Source organism: Synchiropus splendidus, chromosome 10, assembly GCF_027744825.2.
Source record: "Synchiropus splendidus isolate RoL2022-P1 chromosome 10, RoL_Sspl_1.0, whole genome shotgun sequence".
Classification (NCBI taxonomy): domain Eukaryota; kingdom Metazoa; phylum Chordata; class Actinopteri; order Syngnathiformes; family Callionymidae; genus Synchiropus; species Synchiropus splendidus.
The window spans coordinates 3,926,118-3,946,671 of NC_071343.1; the positions used below are offsets into that span (position 1 = coordinate 3,926,118).

Here is a 20,554-nt window from a genome sequence, read left to right on the forward strand (position 1 = left end):
AAATGTGCGTTTGCTGCTCTTTGAAAGCATCAGTTCTTCTTACCATGGAAGTTCAGCTCTCCTTTCCTCAGACTCTCCCCTGAAGCCACACCTCCACATGGGCTCTGCATTGGTTTGCTCACCTTTTCTCATAGCAGTGACTCCAGGAGGCCAGGAGACTTTAGCAGACTGTATCACCATCCACTCATCTCATATAGGCCGGTTCAAACCATTTGCTCCAGACGTGGCTAAATTGGTTGTCAGTTAGTTGCTAGTATGACAGGGATTTTTAGGTGCATGGTAAATGCAACTGCAGGGGAAAAAAACCTCCGACCTTACCTTTAAATAAATCCCAAACTCCATCCTGAACTTCAGGAACAGAGGAACTGCTGGTGATGGCGTTGTTTCCCTGTGCCAGCTGGATCGCCAGGAGGTGAGCAGCCCGAAGGTCTCTCCAGGTTGTCGGAAGCAGCGTCTCGTATCATCAAATTAAAACTCACGTTGGGTTTGAACCGGCTGAAATTCCCCTCCGTCCTGCATCATGAGACGTCTTTTCTCAACTGTGATAAGATGATTATCTGAAAGGTCTGTGGCACATTGTGAAGAGAGGCTCGCCGGCTCTGCTGGAGTAGGTAATCCTGGGTAATAGCATTATGGACACAGTGTTTTCCTAAAGACCATGATTATCCACTGCTGTTTGCTGTGGGATTGACATTGGCCTCCTTGGTCTTTCACTCCCCCGTCACCCACCCTCCCCCCTTTTATTTTTCCTTACACTTTCTCACTTGGTCTGACTCACCACTCCATCAAGCCCTGATATGCTCTCCTCTTACAAATCGAGGCGAGAGAAGAAAGATGAAAATGGAGCACATGGAGCAACAAAAGAGCAAATTGCTTGTAGACAAGAGTGGCCCCCCACCCGATTTAAATGCCATGTTATGCTCTCTCTTTTCAGAGCGAGTTTCTGTTGGGCAGTTTGGGGTTACAATAACACCTTAAAATGTAAAAAAAAAAAAAATGAGGCGGCTCGCTATTTTCCAGTATGTTTGAGGTTTGCTACAAATAAACAAACCAGTCGTACGCAGGTCCAATGGAGTGTCTTGTTAAACTTTGAAGCTGAATGATCTGGTTTGAAAAGGTTGTTGTCAGTACTGTCTTTGTAGTCCTGACTCAGTTTGACTGATGACATAGTGTTGTCGGCTTCATTAGGTCTTTCTTTCAAGCCACTCGTCTCATCACTTGAGGTCTCTGTTTCTAATGGTGAGACTCCTGGTTAGGAGAGTAAGAAACTATTAGAGACTCAAATACTGCGATACTTGATTCTGCGATATTTTATCAATATTTTTTCTGTAATATTGCAATGCTCAGTTGTGCAGTTTTGTCTTGATATTTTAAGTTGTCTGTGTTGACATTTAATCTGTAGATACTTGGATATGCTGCTGCATTTGTGACGTGTTTAAGGTTAACTTTATCATATTTACACTGGAGCTAAGGGAGCGATTCATTCCTCTGTTCCAGTGCGAGTTTGAACCTAAAGTCTAACTGGACTCACGCCGTAAGAATAGATTTGTTTAATGCACTTGATATTGTACTGCATTATCGGATTTTCTCCTTTAAAATGATGGTTCTAATTACAATATATTGCAATGTATCATACCACCACTCTTGTATCGGGATACTATTGTATTGCTAGATACCTGCCAATACACAGCCCTGCTACTGGTCGTGGTGTAGGAAGAGCTGAGTCACACCTGTCAATACACCTCTCTCCTCACATGTGGTCATCCCCTTTGGCTAGGATAGAACGTGGTGCTTGATGTAAGTCATCTGGGAGAGGCTTGGAGTAGAACAGCTGGGAGGAGGCCCAGGGTCACGCTGGAGCGTTTTACTCTTGCTGAGACACATCTATTTCAGTTTCATCTCCACTGCGGCTAAGGAATCTCTCAGGATCTGAGGTTCCTGATGCATCACGCACTCCTCAGAAGCTGTGAGCCCTCCGCTCTCCTGTCCTCTCTCAGCCTCCGGGATCTCTTTCCTCATCCAGCCCAAGTTGTCTGTTGGTCACAGCTTGTGTCGTGGATTTTGTTGCGCTGTCGTCCCTGGGGAGCAAATGAAGCTGACGTGGAAACGGCTTTGATCTGCAGCTGTAATAGGAAAAATGGTGTTTCTCTGTGATTGTAATGCCTAGAGATGTTTGACATAACGGAGTGATTCTTCTCGTCCCTGATCCGTGTCTCAGACACACACACACACACACGGCTGCAGTGAGCAATGACTCCGGTGCTGGTCTGCGCTGTGACCTCTATAATATAATATACCACTGTGAAGTTTGTATACCGCACTCTCTGAAGGCCTGTAGGACTAGTGGGCGTCGACCAACAGCTTTGGGGTCTGGGGTTCGTGTTGAAGTGTGAAAAAGTGAGTGATATGTGCCTCCACATGAGAGCGTCTTTTGCATGTGTTTATAGTTTGATTTGTCTGTCTTGAGTGTGGAGCCTTGTGCGGCACAATCATTTGTGCTGTTCTCAGGTGGATTGTATGTTTCCGATGTCCATCGGTGTGTGCTTTTAATTTTGTGTGCATGTGCATGTCTGTGGCAACATGAGTGAAACTTGATTTCCACCCATGTATTTTATTCCAGTGTGTTATTTTTGTGTGCTTTGATTTTGATGTGTGCATGTGAGTGGATGACTTTCGCCACGTTTTTATATTTTATTTTCTTGTGTGCATTTGTGATTTTCACTTGTAAATCGTTCATCATCCGTGGGGTTTTTTTTTGTGCGCGTGAGGCCTGCTCCTGTTGGATTGTTGGTGCTCCGCGTGTCCGCGTTCTCCTGTCAGACGCACATGCTCACAAGCTGCGCGCAACAGAAACTTGCTGCGACTCTAACGATTCGGGGATCGTTTCATGGGTTTCACCCCCCTCAGTAAACAAACACGCACCTCTCGTGTCCGTCTCTCCTCCGCCACTAAGGCGAGTCTGCATCATCCAGGAGGCTCCAGCAGAGGGTGGGGGCTGCTGCCAACTCCTCGCTCCTCCTCCTCCTCCTCCCCGCATGCGGCACAGCTGCCTTTCAGAGCCCCGCCGCTCCAACCCCATTCATCCTGGAGAGCCCAAAAAACGGCCTATTTATTAGAAGACTTGTTTTGTATTGTTCCGCGCCACACAAAGACGCCTCATTATGGTAGAAGCCCCTTTCGCGCAGAGAAACTTGGAATTGTCTCTTTTTTTATAGTAAAGTGTATAAAAAATGTCTTGTCTTGTGTCTGCGCCTCAGACTGTGCGTGTGTGAGTGAGTGTGCTGGGTGTGATGCGGGCACCGGGCGCGCTCGGCCTTGGCACTGGAGAGAGGGAGTCGCGGTCAGACATGGAGCTTTGGAGGGTTTAGGACGGATTTAGGATGTGGAGGGACAAATCTGCCCACTTGGTGTGGAGGAGTGGAGGGAGCCGCGCGGTGTATGTGACAATTACGCACGGGTGAGCTGCCTTCTGTTGTGCGCTGACTTTGAGTGGAATCTCTCTCCGAACTGCGTCTGGCGTGTGTGTGTGTGTGTGTGCGCGTGTGTGTTGGTCGCTGCAGGCTGATGTTTTGTTTTGGGGGCGCGCGGTGCAACCAGTTGCTCAATTTATTAATTGATTTCTGTGATATTTGGGACGAATTGGATGCTGAAATATATGAGCCGCACACCGCTCTTCTGCCGTGTGTCTGTGTGTGCGCGCGTGTGTGTTCATGAGCGCAGCTCTATTCTTAATTAATTATTGAATCGCGTGTTTTTGGGAGCTCTGACCTCCGCGAGCGCCCCTTGCCCTCCTGCTCCTTGACGGTCCCTCAGCATCATGGCAACACACACGCGCGCACACACATCCTGTTGCAGAGGCCGCACAAAAGAAGAGGTTTGTTAAAAGAGGAGTGAGTGATGGGGCTGACACGGGGGATAAACACCGACCACCAGGGTCCTAGTGTCACTGGGAAGACGGACCGATCCTAGCCATTTACATTTTGATTCTTTCACCTCTTATATTTACTTTTTTTTTAAACACAATTGTATTTTTTTATTTATTAAATGTGTCCTTGCGATGGGATTTTCGTGACGCCTGCTCGTGGGTGAGACGTCATCTTTCGCGTGCATGCGGAGTCATTCTCTGACCGTTGTGACACCGCGTGGAGGATCCCACTCCCCTCCGGCCCTGAACGCACCGCACATCCAGCTCCTGTCTAATTAGAAGAGCAACGGCGGCGGACGACAGAATGATTAAATCGTTAGTGGCGCTGCGGGTAGCGCTGTTTGGTTTTCCTTTTCAATTAGAGCCTGATTGGGCTTTTGGCGGGAGGTCAGCTGTGACATCCGTGCGCGTGGATACCCTCCTGGCGCTCCACTTGAAGGTGTGCAACTTTGCTTTGCGCAGACGACTCCAGGTGCAACTCTGTGCCTCTTTGTTTTTACTCACGCGTGGGGAGCGTTTGTCTTTTATTTGTCATTTCTCGGCGTTTATATGAAACTTTAGTGCACAATTCAGTCAGACCTTTTCTACCCACGAATTTAATATTTAGTAAAACACATTTTTGCTTCTATAGTCTTAAAATGTTATAGAAATGTATTAAGTTTTCTTTATACAAAATGTAGTATGATTTCTGAATTTCTATTGACTCTTTAGTGATGTGTTCAGGTGCCAACAAGTGATGCTAAAAGTGGAACCATCAAAATTCAGTGTATTAGTTTTGCATATCTTTTCAAGGAGTACTTGAACGCACCACCACACTTTTTATTTTTTTATGCCAATTAAAATGAGAGTAATCGATTATAGTGTTTTTCTCCTTGTCGTTTATTTCTCTGCTGTTTTCAAAAAATAATCAGAATTAAATGTCCATTGTGGTGATGGATGCTGTTGGTGAAACATTTTCCTCACATCATGTTGGACAGTTTTATTTCAGTACTCACGTATGTATTTAGTTAATGTAGTACAGGTGCCAATATTGACTGTTTGGGTTTTTTAATTTTAATGTACTTTATTTTTTTCGTGGTGCGTTCAGGGTGTACATTTTTGTCTACTCTCTTGTGAGTCTTGTCGTGGAAAACATCATTTATCACCGTGAGAAGCAATGGTCCATTTCAAGTCATCCTGTCACGTGATTGCAATTAACTTTCACGTGATTCCTGGCGGTCGGGTTTGGAATTACACCTTGTAGAGTTTTCCAATTTCGATTCCCATAGTTGCCGACCAAACTTTTCATCAACTGTTTGATAATATTAATATGATAATAAATTTAGAACGCTGTCCAGACACGCGAGCAATGAGGGGACATCTGATGGTGGTGTAAATCACCCGGCTGTGACCCTTGCTCGCCGGGACGGGGTTGCTGACCCCAGATGGTTGGCGGTGTTTCATGTGTTTGTGGTTGGTCCTGGTGTTTGTCTGAGAGGTGAGACAAGGGCGCAGAAGTGTCCAAGAAGAACCTGTCAAAGCGCGAGGATTTTGTTTTTGTTGAGCAGTTGTCGAATTTGGACGTTTTCAAATATCTTGTTGCTATTTGTGGGACGGGCCCTTCTCTCCCCCGCCTCGTCCTCCTCTCCCCCTCCTCCTCCTCCGCTCGTCACGTGACCAAGCGCCATGCAAATAAGGCGCGCTGCTGCCGCGTGATTGGCTGCTGGTGGCTCATTTAACCGCTGTCATTGCGCATCACATGGCCGCCGCTTTTACCAACTTCCCAACTCCGACAGCAGCGAAAGTGGCTCAAAGGCGCATTCTGTCACAGTGGATGTGGAAGTCTGCAGTGAAAGTCTGTCTCCATTTTTTTTGGACAACTACACATTTTGGGGAATAATTTCGTCTGTGGTTTGAACCCAGCCGTCCCGCGCGCACCAGACCTGAAAGACTTTTATTTTTCTCTGCTGGTGGTGAAGTTTTGAAATCCGGGTGAATGTATAGCATGATGATGGAGACTGACCTCCATTCCCCTGGCCCCCAAACAAACACGGCCACGGGGCAAACCGGGCCGAACGGCGGCTCCAAAGCGAGCCAGGAGCGCGTGAAGAGACCGATGAACGCCTTCATGGTTTGGTCCCGCGGCCAGCGGAGGAAGATGGCGCAGGAGAACCCCAAGATGCACAACTCCGAGATCAGCAAGCGCCTGGGCGCCGAGTGGAAGGTGATGTCCGAGGCGGAGAAGCGTCCCTTCATCGACGAGGCGAAGCGGCTGCGCGCCATGCACATGAAGGAGCACCCGGATTACAAGTACCGGCCCCGGAGGAAGACCAAGACGCTGCTGAAGAAGGACAAGTACTCGCTGGCGGGCGGGCTGCTCTCTGGCCCCAGCGGGGGCATGAACTCCTCCGGGGTCGGACAGAGGCTGGAGAGCCCCGGGGGTCACGGAGGCTCCGCCGGCACCGGCTACGCGCACATGAACGGCTGGGCCAACGGCGCGTACTCGGGCCAGGTGGCGGCGGCGGCGGCGGCCGCGGCGATGATGCAGGAGGCGCAGCTCGCCTTCGGCCAGCACCCGGGCTCCGGGACGCACCACCACCACCACCACCACCATCCGCACCACCACCACTCCCACAACCCGCAGCCCATGCACCGCTACGACATGACCACGCTGCAGTACAGCCCCATCTCGAACTCTCAGAGCTACATGAACGCGTCACCGTCCGGATACGGAGGCATCGGCTACACGCAGCACCAGAGCTCCGGCGTCTCCTCCTCGGCCGCCATGGGGACGTTAGGGTCGCTGGTGAAGTCGGAGCCGAGTGTAAGCCCCCCCGTCAGCAGCACACACACTCGGGGCCCTTGTCCCGGGGACTTGAGGGAGATGATAAGCATGTATTTACCCACCGGAGAAGCCGCGGACCCCAACATGCAGAGTAGACTCCACGGCCTCCCGCAGCACTACCAGAGCGCCGCGGCCGGAGTCAACGGGACGGTCCCGCTAACACACATTTAGAGGGAAAACTGCAAACGAACACATAACCAAATATTTACCTCTTTTCTAAATCACCCCGCTCCCGAGAACTACCTGCATTTTGTACAGAATGTTTATTGTAAATGAGGGTATAAATAGCAAAAATCATCTCGTCATCGTTTTCTTTTTTTGGGGGACACAAATATTGGTTCTTGTGTTGTCTTTTCCAAACCTTATCATTTGGGGACTCTTCTCGAGATAAACGTGTCATAATCATGATGAGGAAAGTGCTTTAAAAGAAACTTGGGGTTACTTTTGTGTTCATTTGCAGAAGCCTGTGTCTTAATTCTTTAATGTAACACTAATTATTGTAAATTGTGAATAATTTTAATATTTGAAAAAGGATGACGGGCTGTTGTAACTTATGTGCTTTTCTGCAGGTGAAAAGCTCTTGACATTGCAATGAAGACATAAATAAATTTCACAAATGTTGCTTTCATTCTTAAGCCCACCGTCTTAAATTGATTTATTTTTATGGATCTGCTGGCTAGAGTTGTGACGCGGTTGATACATGACGCGGAAAAAACTCGGCCTGTGATTTTCAGACATTTTTAATAGGCGTATTGTTGCTGCGTAATTGTGCGTAAAAGCGCAGCCTCGTAGGCCCGTGTGGAAGGGGTTTAACTTGTGTGACGACGCAGTCTCGGAAGCCCGATTTAAACTCTATTTGAAATTTATATATGAAGTCATAAAACATTTATAAGTGTGTTGATGGCGCGGCCTTCTGACTCGGGGGTAATATTTTGTGCGAGCGTGTTTTTGGACACACGCGAAGGCCTGAAGTGATGAACCACCTGTTAAAGACGGAGAAAGCCATTATTATAAATATCACATTTTATCACTCAGAATACCATAATTGCAATTTTGTACCCGTAGAGTTGTTTTTCTGACACAGTTCGTAATAATCTAAAACTGATTTTGTTAAATGACAAAGAAAAAAAAAATGTGAGGAGTTGAACGCAAATGAAAAATCAAGTTCGAAATATTGTTAATATTTTTTCTTGTTTTTATTCGTCATTAGAACATAAGGATATTATGAAGAGTTTTTTAAGCGTAAGATCTTTTCGATGTGGATAAAAGATAAATGATGGACACATTAATTATTAATTGTCAATAAATACATTTAAAGCTGTTCTCATAAAAAAATAGCAGCTTTCTAAATTCACGCGGCCTGTTAGTGCTCTACATGAACTTTTATTTATTGGCTGCATATTATATCTTTATAATGTTTTTAAAAAATATATATTTGACTGTACTTAATTTTGCAAAACATAATAGAGTACAACAGAATTAACGGATTAAGATTTTTTTATTCATTCGCAAGCGATTTGTCTTAAGTGGTGTCCATGTTTTATATATATTTTCTATCTTTTATTTATTTCTAATGTAATCTTGAAATGGCTCTTCTATATCTAGTTGGAAATATTTTTTTGCAAATACTTTGCTTCTTATCAATGTCATGTTGAGAAGGTTCACTGGACTTTGGAAAATATTCCGGTGAAATTTAAGATTGAATGAAATTCTGACAGTACTTCTGCGGGATCATGTCAGAGGATGCGCTTCTATACGGTGTGCGCTCTTTCACTTCACCACCCAGACACGGTTGGAACGGGATTCGAACCTGACGTGGGAGACGGACTCTATATTTATTATTGATTTCATTGTGAATTCTGCGACCGGATCCTGTGATTCTCATGCAAATGTTAAAACATTCTGCCCTAATTAAGGTGTTTATAGAAATCAATTAATGGCAGAAAAAAAAGTGTCGGGAGGAAAAAGTGCGAGGCCTCTGGCTGCGCAGTAATCACGAACAATGTCGTGAAATGAGTTTAAAAATCCATTTTTAAGAAGGAGCACACCCCAAGGAAACATCTACGGAGGCATCTCCGCGCGGTCACGTCTCTTATCTGTGCATGTGAAGAGATGCGGATTAAGTGTGAAAGCGCGCAAAGGCGGAGCGCGTCACGGCGCATCGGCCGCCTCAAAGAGCCGCGTTCTGCCAAATTTAACCCGAATAAATGACACCTTGAGGTGGATGAGGGGTAAGTGTAGGGTGTAAGACGGGGTGATTGTCTGCCTGTAAATGTGTGTGTGCGTGTGCTCGACTGACCAGCCAATAAATCTCGCCACCGCGCTTATCTTGTATATATATTCCGCGCCGCGGCTCCGGCGCGCTCCCGGTCCCTGCAAAGCCCCGATCCCTTGCACTCGCTGTCCTAAATGGGGATAATTAGCGTCACTTTATCACGCCTCTGCATATTTTCTCCGCACCCCCTCCTCCCTTTCCCCCCCCAAAAAAGCCAGCAAGCAGGCTGCTCTCGTCGCCTGCTCTGTCACAGAAGATTATGGAGACAGATTGCACAGAGCGAATGTGCCGGGCGAGATTAGCGCGGAATAGAGAAAGCAACGGGGCCAATGAATTCCTCGGAAGGGCCTTATCGTGCAATTACACGTTGACATGTTTAACAATCTTGCTGCCTCTTAATCCTGCAGTGCTGCTGCTCCATCTACCCACAGCTTCCACGCACACGCCGGGAACAAACATGCGCCGAAAACGCAGCTCAGATTGTGACGGGAAAAGTTGTGGAAATTTTGCTTCATGATTTTGCCCCCGAAAAACGTCTGTTCTGCTTTTCTTTTTTGTTATGTTTCAGATTTCTGTGTATTGGGAATAGAGTCTCCAGAGGGACAGCACGAGGTGAGATTTGATTCAAACAAACATGCCGTCCTTTCTGCTACAAATCGGAACCACGGGCCAAAGTTATCCCGGCGCTCTGTAGGATACAGATGAAAGGCAGTGAAGATCAGGCTAGTCTTTAGGACGAAGCTTTTGACGCTTCTTCGTCAATGCCACGTTAAAATAAGTTGATGTCACACGCCTTTAATGATGAGACTGGCGCGCGCGTTTTGGATGCTTTCCTCACACTATGATCTACATGTTACACACTCAGCTAGATGTTTATTTTGCCCCGATGTGGTGATGTTTTGATTTAATTCCCTCAGCCAGATTCATTCGTCCACTGTTATCCAATTATCTGGTCGTGGGGGCAGCAACTAAAGTGAAGAGGCCCAGACGTTCCTCTGCCAAGTCAAACCCCGATCATCCAGGGGAGTAGCTCTCAGCAGTCCCCAGGCCGTCCACCAAAACTGCATATTAACGTAAAATAAAAGCCTCCCATACATTCCCTCCCTTTCACCAGAGGAGGAGTCAGCACAATAGCAAGCTTCCTCTGGTGCTTACAAGACTTACCTGACACCGTGGGCTGTCTTACACGCCAAAACAAGGCGGGCTGCTGAGATAGGCGCCTCAGTGAGGCCGCTTCATGGACACAGTCAGCGAAATGAAATGTCATGTGGTCATTTTCAAAATATTGGCGTGAAAAATCTGGAAAGGTATGGAGGCAGCAACACGGCAAGCTGTTGCTGGATTATGGATTTTAAAGTACGTAAGTCTAGTGAGGCGGCAAACAGTCTGACAAGTTTTGACCAGTTTACATCACCTTCTTTATGTTTCTAAGAAAGCTGAGGAGCACCTCCCACCTAAGTTGCCTCTGCTAGTCCTCCTGTTTTCCCTATTGACCCTCGTCCCTCCTCACACCTGTCCTCTTCACTTCTCCTTTTCCCTGGTCCAACAGTCCAACTCTGAGAAATGAAGCACTTTAGGTCCACCAAAGGTTTGATTGCTATGTGAAGCTGGAGTTTAAATCCAAAAGAAAACCTAACATTTACGATGAACCCGACCTCACCCTCACCTTGGCAGCCTGAGCCTGTGACAGCTGTGATGACATGAACGTTGCTACTTTTGAAAGGCAAGAGGTGAATTACAGGAGCCTAAATATCCGTTGGTCAGGGCTGGTGTTGAGCAGAGCAGGGGCAGGAGTCACGTGACCACATGACCACCAGTGGATGGTAAAGCTTGGTCTGTTTTCTGTAACTTAAAACAGACGGGCGGATTTCAAGGCCATCTTCAGGAGCATGTGATGGTGTCCAGAGTGGGTCTGGAGCCATGAATCCGGGGTGGAAGTTAGGCTGGAGCACCAGTTTTCTTCTTCGTTTACCATGTTACTGTGTTTACTGTGAGCTCTGGAATGCTACTGCCACCTGCTGTCCAAATACGCTGTTTTGAATTTGACCTTACATTGATGATAACAGTGATGATTCAAGTGCTAAAAGTATGTGTTTATTGAATTGAATGGATGGGGATATTGGGGTGGAAAGGAGCTGCCTTCTTTCCCAGTTGTGGCTTATTTTTTAAAAATAATTTGTGATTTGAATGAACCCACTTTAACCTACCTTTATGCTTTTGAACAGCCCATGTTCATGTTCAAACTTCTCCCCAAGTCTTTCAAACAAGTGTCAAGTCATTGAAGCAGGTGTCCTCTCCGCTGGCTTCACGACAGCTCATTGTTTCACGCTGACGCTTCACTCACCCGACGCTGTCGTCTCTGTTTGTAGCTAAATATCAAACAGCAACTTTTAAAAAGATAAACCCGGCACATCCAAGCCGAACCCCGACGCTCGCGGGCGCAGCGGCTCTGTGAGGGAGCGATTGTGGAGCTCCACTGGAGGAATTTGGCAGCGGCCTTGCTTTGGAGAGCAGCCCCACGCTGAGCAGCATTCAGCGGCTGGGAAGTTTCAGTCAGTGGCTCCCACAAAGGCGATTACAAGCCCCAGTGGGTTTCTGCCGGGACCTGGGAGCAGGTGTGAGGGGGACACTGGCGATGAAAAACACGGCGGTGTTGGAAGACCACACAGGTTTGGAGGCTGCTGTGTGCGGCTGCTTTCGTCCTCCAAGCCCAAAGAGGAGGAATTTCATCAAGTCAAATGTTAGTGTACCCCATAATGCACTGCAACAGCTGAAGCTCTAGTGATGTTTGTATGAGCCAGTTTTTCACATCACACTGTGTTGCTTCGTGTGTACTTCGTCTGACCTGCTGGGGGCAGTGTGGGTAAAACAGCATTCTCAAAAGTGCCTGACAAATGTCGCATTATTATAAAACCGTCACTCTAGAGTGACGAATTCTACAAGAGAGAGGACAGCTCGGCGTAGCAGTGGCAGTAGTGATGTTGTTGAAATCCTCAGTGACCTGGTGTGTCTAGTTCAAGTGGCCATCAAACTTATCTACAGCCGAGTCATTTCCTGCTTCTTGAGCCGAGTTGCTTCGTCGAAATTCCACAGTCCCACTGTGCCCCTGCTGGAGGAGCCACAAAACCCACCTCCCATGTCCGGGGCCGAAGCCCAGTTCATTTGTGTTCACATCTTCTGAGCCAAGCAGACTTTGACCTGACACCGCTCATGGTGTGAAAACCCCTTGAGTGGGGTCCCAGGAGGACAGAGGTTATGGCCCCGACTAAGGACGAGAGGCAGCGTACACCCTCGATTACATCCCAGGTCACACCAAGACAACCACCCAGGGCCTTTCAAGACTTTATCTTTTAAGCTAAATTTCAGTTGCTGTGAGAGAGAGTCATTAAAGGCAAACATAAACATTGAATTCATAAGCGACACAACACTGTTGAAACAGAAACATTAACATCAAAGGAAAAAAAAAACGTACAAATAGAATAATCTGAAAAAAGTAAAACTTAACTGAAAAAAACACAAATACAAACCATAATCTACAGAAATTTCCCAACAGTGAACAGGTTCTGTACCGTATTTGACTGTGGGAGGAAACCGGAGTGCTGACAGGGAGAACAAATGCCAGGAACCTCTGGGTAAGTTGTAACGGTTGTACTCACAGGGACCTTGTCCTGGGGTTCCACCCGCATCTGTCGGCGTCTGCATGTAGCCGCGTCACTTCCCCTGTCAAGCGCTCACGTTTCCGGGCTGCTGAATGACGCAATTGCTGAGAGTGAAGGAGGAATGTTTGCTTCTCTATCAGGAAACTGTTATCTGCGGACGGTGGCATTGACCTTGAGGCAGGCGGAGGGTTGTTTATCCGAAGCCTGTCTGTGGCCCCGTCAGGTGTGTAAACATTCAAGCCGCGCTCTCATCCCCAGAGAAACCGGACCGTCTGATTCAGGGGCTTAAAACATAAATGGTGTAACATATCAAGTCAATCCTCGCAGCAGCAGCTGAGGTTAAGTGTGCAGCGTCGAACAAAACGCTTGTTATTTGGATGCTTTTGCTCTTAATCTCCTGAAAGGCGCCTCAAGTACTGAGGCGTTGATGAAAGTGCACGTAAACAACTCGATTAAAACACATATTCATCAGTGGAGTGTCAGTGTGGCTGCCTGTGGAGGAAGACTGTACCAACATCTGATCCTCCGGTTATCAATGACGTCTGACTTGGCCTGCAGGCGCAGCGACAGATGCGCACCACCGATCGCGGCTCCAGGTTTTAGAGGCGCCGCCATGCATGGTGATTAAATCACAGGGAGAATGACACGAGGTTCCTTCAGAGGAATTCTCCACGGATTTGACAAATGAACTCAGACTCTCTCCAAACACAAGCTGCCATCTGCCTTCACACGCCATTCTGCTTCCTCTCCGCTGCAAACTTTTTATTTTCAAACTCGAGAGCTTCAGCGACGGCGCTGCTTCAAGAACGACGTCTTCTGGACCGTAGTTTTTGGACAGTAAACGCATCACTTAGATTCTATAGTTCTATACTTACAGCTTCATGTCAGTGTGACTGGTGCTCCTACAATCACCGACTCATTTGTTCATTTTCCTCCCTGATGCGGCTGGAGCTTATCTCCACTACTCGTGGTGAGAAGTAGGGGTCGCCCCGGAGACGTCCGCAGTTCACTGCAGCGTCGAGTGACTCACAGAGCGCTGGGTTTATCCACCACAGTAGCTGATTGAGCCTGAACAGTTGCTCTTATACGCAGTAGTTTTTGCTCTTTATAGTTGTTTTACACCACTCTTTTTTCCCTGTTCAAAGCATTTTTTTTTTTTTTAATTTTTCGGACAAATTGCACCTGTAAAAAACTGCATCATGAAGGAAGAAAATTTTCCAAATTCCATTGCATGAAGCGGTAACACCACGAAGGATCTTCCACTGAAGTGGCACGGAACTTAGCCAAGAAGCCAGTCAGCTGAGACACAGAAGCAAAAGACGGATATGACAGTGAAAATACAGGACTTTACTCCTGAGAAGTAAATAAATATCACTCATCTGCAGCTGATCTCACCCGGTCCGTCCCTTCAGGTGACCGGGCAGTTACATGGGAACTTTAGTTCTGTGAGCAGCAACATTGTTCCGTCACTTTGTTTTTGTATTCTTTCTCTTTGGGATTTTTGACACCAATACCACCATATACACATCCATTTCTATGATACGGTTTGTTTTCCTGCTTGTTTTCCTGCGATAGTCCAGACAATACAGCAGGCAGATTTGGGCAGTACCGATGGCGCCTTGAGCGGCATCTCGTGCCTTCCACTGGAATCCGACCACCCAGGTCACATTTGTGCGAGTGAAAACAAGCACATAAGGAGGTGCTAGCATGAGTTGTCTCATAGCATTAACCAGAGGGAGACTGCAGAGAGACCCACTGGTACCAAGAGTCTGCAGTCCTGACCTCACCACCAGCCCACTCCACTGAGCTGCAAGCAGAGTACGAGACACCAGGATAGGCAAGGTTTGTGTGAGATTGGCTGTGTTGACGTCCGGCAGCGTGATTCACTCACATCAGCCCAGTTCAGGTTCATGTTGCTCCTTCTGACAAATCTGAAGGACTTTCTTCTCACCACCACGACGACGTAGCAGACCTTTATGGGATCTTCCCTCCCTGTAAATGACTGTAGAGTATTCCCTGAATGATACCTCCATCCAGAACACGGCGTGATGGGCATGAGTCAAGCTCGCTGATTTGAATTTGAATCAAACACAAGTGCCGCTCACAGAGAAGCTGATTGTAGCTGTGAACACACAGAAACAAGACCACCTTACTGACAATTCACTCAATACAGCGCTGGCGCCACACCACCGCCCCGCAAACACACCTTCATAAAAGCCACCAGATGCTGTAAGAGATTCCTCCTCCTCCTCGGTGCTGGGCGATGATTCTCTGTCGCCGTGGCGATGGGGGGTTAATGAGGGGTCAAAAAGTTCAGATAAGAAACAGCAGTTTTATGGTTTCTCCTGCAACCTGCAGCGCATTGATAGCAGTCTAAAGGGGATGACCTTTGAACCCGGCAGGGTCATGGGATCAACAAACTGGTTAAGATCGGCCTCAGATTGGAGCCTGTGAAGGATGTCGTGTCCAACAGGTTGTTAGTGGCGCCAACGCTGATCCATTTGTTTCCAGATTGTTGTCGGCTATCTGTCCATCTCTATTCTAGTGAGGTCCAGTTTTGTGGAAAACACACAAGGTTCAGCCTCAATTTCAGGATGTTATCTTCCAAAATAACGTGGTGTAAGTTTGGTTCAGTTTCTGGTTCGGATGGTTTGGTATAGGGTGAGAGGCTGGGGAAAGGGTTATGGCAGACCTGGGCAAAGTGCGGCCCGGGGACCATATGCAGCCTGATACCTGTATTTTCGTGGCCTTTTTGATGTCAGACTAAAACTATAACTGATATGTTGTAATTTTTCTGGTTTTTTTTTATCTTTCTCTTTTAGTCACCACCACCACCACCACTTCAGCTGTAAATACATATATATGACTATATATTCTTTTCATTTTTGTGTGTTTTTCTTGTTCCTCAAAATACATTGAAGGAATATTGAAAATATTTTTGAAATAATTTGCCTTTTTATCTTAAATGTCTGGTCCATAGTTATGTTGATTTATTTTCACATTAAATGCATATAAAATGCAAAATTTCAGTAGGCTTCATGGCATATTTACAGTTCTTAATATCCTTACTTACATTTCATCTTTTTAGGTTAGTTTTGTTACTTAGTTAAGTATATATTTGGGGTATTTTTCCGTCATGTTTTGTAGTCATCGCTGTCTTTTTTTTCATGACGGCTCCTCACAACCGTTACGGTTTCAATCGTGGCCCTTTAGGAAACTGAATTGCCCGCCTCTGGGTTATGGCGATGAGCAGTCCCCACAAAGATGGTGCGACAAACCTGTGTGTGTGTGTGTGTTCACTCTGTTTTCATTTTGAACTGAGTATCTTTGCTTTTAGGCTTGTCGTGATTCATGATTCGCCAGGTTAGTTTTAGCCACCAAATTTCCGCGCTCACTTGAAGGCGTGACCACCAGCAGGAAGAAAATCGCATCTTTGATTCAGTTGTTGTCTTCCACTTCTGTCTGAAGAGCTGAAGGCTCCTCCTGAGAGTCGGGGTGGAGGCTGGGGAGCATCCTGGACAGGCGACTTTAACTCACTGCCGGAATTCTGCCGTTGACTATTTTGAACTCCTCTTTTGTTTCAAGCCAGAAGCTGAGAAAGTGAATTGAAATACATTTTCATCCTGGGATTCTTCTTGTCTTTGAGGTCGTGTATCTCTATGTTAGAGTGGCAAGTCTCCTCAGCCTAGATGTGGAGTCTTTTTCAGTGCTTGGTGAAGTTATACAGACCTAAAGAAGTGTTTTTGAAAATTGTACTTTAGACATTGAGCATGGCCGCCACAGCACGGAAGTGCAGTGGTTATTGGGTCAAGTTACTTGGGTCAAGCTACGGCCACTCTAGGTCTTTAGCAGCCCTGAGAACATCATATGAAGACTGATCTTCATCCATTCAGTTTCCACTGCCTCTCTCTGGTCGAGGGGGCAGCGCCTGCAGCAAAGAGGCGCCGGCAATACCACCTGATTGAGTGACCCTCCCCCGCCCCTCGCACTCGCCCTCCACCACAATCCCCCCAAAAACATCCACTGACCTCTCTGGATTTGGAGGAGCGTCGGTTCTGCTTCGCGTCTCTCCTGGATGACCGAGCACCTCACCTGGAAGGGAAGTAGAACCAAGGGACAGAGCTTGTGAGTAAGATCGTAGGTTGAAATCCAGAGCTTTGCCTTTTGGCTCAGCTCTCTCAGGTGGAAGTGACCTCACTCTGAAGTTGAAAACGATTTCTCATCATTCTCTTTTGGCTAAAAACGGCTTTGTATTTACTGATGTACTTGACAGTTATTTTGCCAAAATATTCCCGGGAGTTTTCCTGAATATAACTCTTCCATCCCATGGTTGTTTTCTTCATCGAGCTCCTGAAGTTTGTTCTTCAGCACTGTTGACACTTGATCCTCCCCCCGGCCCCCCACCCCCCAGTCTCACTGTCTCTCATCTGTGTCTTCCAGCGACGCGTCCATCACCAGCAGACGTGGAGAGAATAGAGACGCCGCTCTCCGCCGCCGCTCTGCCGTCATTACTGAAAACACGGGAGAATTGCTGCTGTGGGCAAAAAAAAAAAAGTTGTTTTGGATAATGTCTGTGATAATCCTGAATTTCTCTGTGGCTGGATGTTTGCTATCAAGGTGTCGCGCTTGTGTGGACGCCTGTTTTTAATGTGTCTTACCTGAGGCTGCGGCTGCAGCGCCACGTCTTTCCTCTCAAAGTAAACTGGAATAAAGAGTCTGTACAACACCCCCCTCAACCCCCCTCCATTCTCTTTCACCGCAGCCAGATCCACTGTCTTAATACTCTAAGTCCTCCGCTTGGCATGTTTTCCAAGAAGCCACTGTATTTTGTCAAATCCAGCCGAATGCCTGTAATGAATATTTGGACAGCAGCGAGCGATTCTAATGAGCTGTTCGAGCGGGCCCCGAGGAGCCCAGACCGAAGCTTCAACCTTCTCCCAGAGATGCTTCTGCTCCTCTGTCCCAGTGACCCAGAGATGCTCCGTGAAGCTCAGGCCTCCTTCATCAGTGTGGTCCTGACCATTCGAGGAGACTCAGGAGGTGTCGCCGTGCTGACTGAGGGAGGCAGGTCTTCAGGATCATCTCATCAAGATGGAGTCAACTTCCACAGCTGAGTGACAAGCTTGAAATACAATCATTCTGGGGAAAAGATGTGTTTGAGTTCAGCGAGCTGATGCGCTGTAGCGCCTCCTCTGGCCACATCATGTCAGCGACCGTTGGAGGCGCAATAGGGCGTCACCCTGTAGTACAAAATAAAACGTAGCAGATAATGACACAAAACAACAGCATCATGAGCAGCATAAATCCATAGATATTCTAAAATAAGCTTCAATACCATAAATTACGAAACTAGAACCCCAGGATTCATGATCATTTAATCGATTTAGAATCAACACATCAGGACTTTGACACATTTGACAAGGTGGGGTCGAGGGGGCAGCAGTTGAAGAGAAGATGTCCAGACCTCTGAGAATCTTCCTGTCCACAAAACTGATCACCTGGTGTTTTTTTGAAAAGTAGGAAGACGGCCTTCAGTCTCAATCTCAAACTCTTGTCGAAAACAAACATCGCATTTGTCGAGTTCTTGAATTGTGTTTCTGTGGGAGACACAAGATCAGTGCACATTGCTCCATAGTTTCTGTTGAATATTCACTCTCTTGCAACGGGATAAAAAAAATGATAACGTTATAAAGTAACATTTCAATCTAGTACCAACTATGAGTCATTGAGAGGTTTTTATTTAATGATTATTTATTTCTTCTCTGATCAGGCGTTTGTTTGCGTGTGACCTTCAAGACCGTGTCATTTTTCCACTTTTTCAATCCGTTGATTTTCACAGGAAGGGGAGAGGCCTCGTCCGGCTGTCATGAGCAGGTGCTGAGCCCCCTCCTCCCTGCTCTACCTCGATTATGTTATGAGCCGCACGGTGGCACAGTGGGCGGTTTGACTCCCGCTGGATTCACCCGATGACTCAGCATCATCTCTGCGTGTGAGTGTGTCCCCTGCCTCTCACCCTGAGGAGCCGGGTGAGTCCCCCACCACCCACTCAGACCTCTGCGAAATATCACACTGTTATTGAACAATTTTGCGATTTCAATGTTGCATTTCACTTTATGATTCACTTGAATGATCCCATTAGCTCAGTTTCGCGTGCGATCGACGGCCCGCGTCATTTCAATTCTAACAAGCGGCTCGCCAGAAAGTGGCGCTAATATTAGCTCAGATTAGGCGCCGCGGATTAAAGAACTGGAGACGCACGTCTGTGTTATTATTGATTTCTTTTTCATTTGGAATAAACTCGAACACTGCCTGTGTTATTAACTTTCTTTTCTAAGGTTGAATTCGGTGGCAGCAGTAGACGCGATGAAAAGTTGAAATAAGATAACTACGTGTTTATTTCAAGGATTTTGTGCGCTTTCAGTCATATTCGCCGGTGCCCCAGAGGTAATTGATTTATGGGGAGAGAAAGAGCGGGGTGATGTGTCAGCGCCACAAAGCCGCTGAATGAAAAATAACTGACGGCGTAATTGCGGCGAGCATTGTAACCTTGCTTTATTGATTTGGACTTTTTCTTCCTCATCAAGGCGTTTGGCTAACATTAAAAGTTGGCCACAAGCTTTGTGGCTCTCCCTGCAATTTTTCATGTTTTGTTCTCTCTCCCTCGCCCAGCCGCCGTTCAGGTGCGGCTCACACTTGTGAGCAGATTGGCGAGCAGACGCACAAGCGGGACGCGGCCAAGGATAATGAGCATCTCAGGTGACTACATGCAGCGATTACCAGGTTGTTGCTGTTGTAGGAACTATATCGCGTAAACATACATCCCCAATCTCTTCACACACACACACAGACACTCTTGAGAGATCCACGGTTATCACACCCTTCCAGATTGTTCTCAACTACTTATGGAAACACACACACACACACACACATGCATCTCAAGATGTGGCCACTCTTGCCAATACAAGCCCAGTGTTAAGAACAGTCGTCGTCGTATACTGTATGTGTGTGTGTGTGTGTGCGTGTTTTTTTAGCATCTTTAAATTCCTAGCGTTGCTAAGGTGCTTTGGGAGGGGATTAACAGAGGCTGGCGCCGATGAGCAAGCCTTGCAGATTTCCAACCGGCGGAGGAAAAAAGACAAAGGCGGAGGAAAAACAGAGAGGGGTGACAGCAGGGAGAAGGCAGGAACAGCTTGTGTAAACACGACGGCTTCAGAGAGGTAACAAGGTAGAGGCGGATGAAGGTTGCGGATGGGAGACGGCGTCCCGGAGAGGAGGGCTCAACTTTTGCGCCAACTTTTTTTCAAGACTCTCGACCATAACAGAGGTAGAGAGTTTTGCGCGCCACTCTGTTTGTGAGGGGGTTTCTCCTCGACAGTGGAGCCCAGACTGAAAGGACTGGCTCAGTCGTATCTGGGGTGAGAGTTGGCTGAAGGTCTCGCGGTCCGTCCACCATCCACAGCTCCTCCAGATCTTCTGCCTCGGTTCAGACTTGACTTTACCTCAATAGCCTGCGACACAAATTCAACCAGGAAACACGTTCATTCTGTGTATGAAGTTCAGTGTTCTAACATCCTGATGTAGACGAGTGCGACGGCCGTAACTGGGTCGAACGTCGGCGCCAGCTGATGATGTCATCACAGGCAGGCCAGCACAGTGCACTGGAGCGGAGAATGTTGCAGCGATATCTGCAAAGATTCCAGCAACTTCCCGATAGCGTTCTAGGAAGGGCTTTGCGCTTAGCTTCATGCTAACGCTAGCAGTTATGTTTATATTAAACATCAAACCCAAAGAAAGGAGGGCAACAGAAAATCAAAAATAAATGAATTGAGTGATGACATCTTGTGTGATTATGAAATTACATTTTAAAAATG

At 47.0% G+C, this 20,554-nt stretch overlaps 1 protein-coding gene across 1 annotated transcript; it reads left to right on the plus strand.

Annotated features, from left to right (window-relative positions):
- Positions 1–5,405: 5,405 nt before the first annotated feature.
- sox1a (SRY-box transcription factor 1a) lies at positions 5,406–17,407 on the plus strand. The gene is made up of 3 exons (XM_053877832.1): positions 5,406–6,728; positions 9,593–9,636; positions 17,124–17,407. The coding sequence occupies exons 1-2, from the start codon at positions 5,901–5,903 to the stop codon at positions 9,611–9,613; spliced, it is 849 nt and encodes a 282-aa protein (XP_053733807.1). The 5' UTR covers positions 5,406–5,900; the 3' UTR covers positions 9,614–9,636; positions 17,124–17,407.
- The last annotated feature ends 3,147 nt before the right edge of the window (positions 17,408–20,554 follow it).

What these genes read in the sequence shown, in the direction of transcription:
- sox1a (XM_053877832.1), top strand. Translation starts at nt 5,901, where the DNA reads ATGTATAGCATGATGATGGAGACTGACCTCCATTCCCCTGGCCCCCAA. An exon ending in TGGTGAAGTCGGAGCCGAGT is followed by an intron (nt 6,729 to 9,592) that starts GTAAGCCCCCCC and finishes GTTATGTTTCAG; the next exon opens with ATTTCTGTGTATTGGGAATA.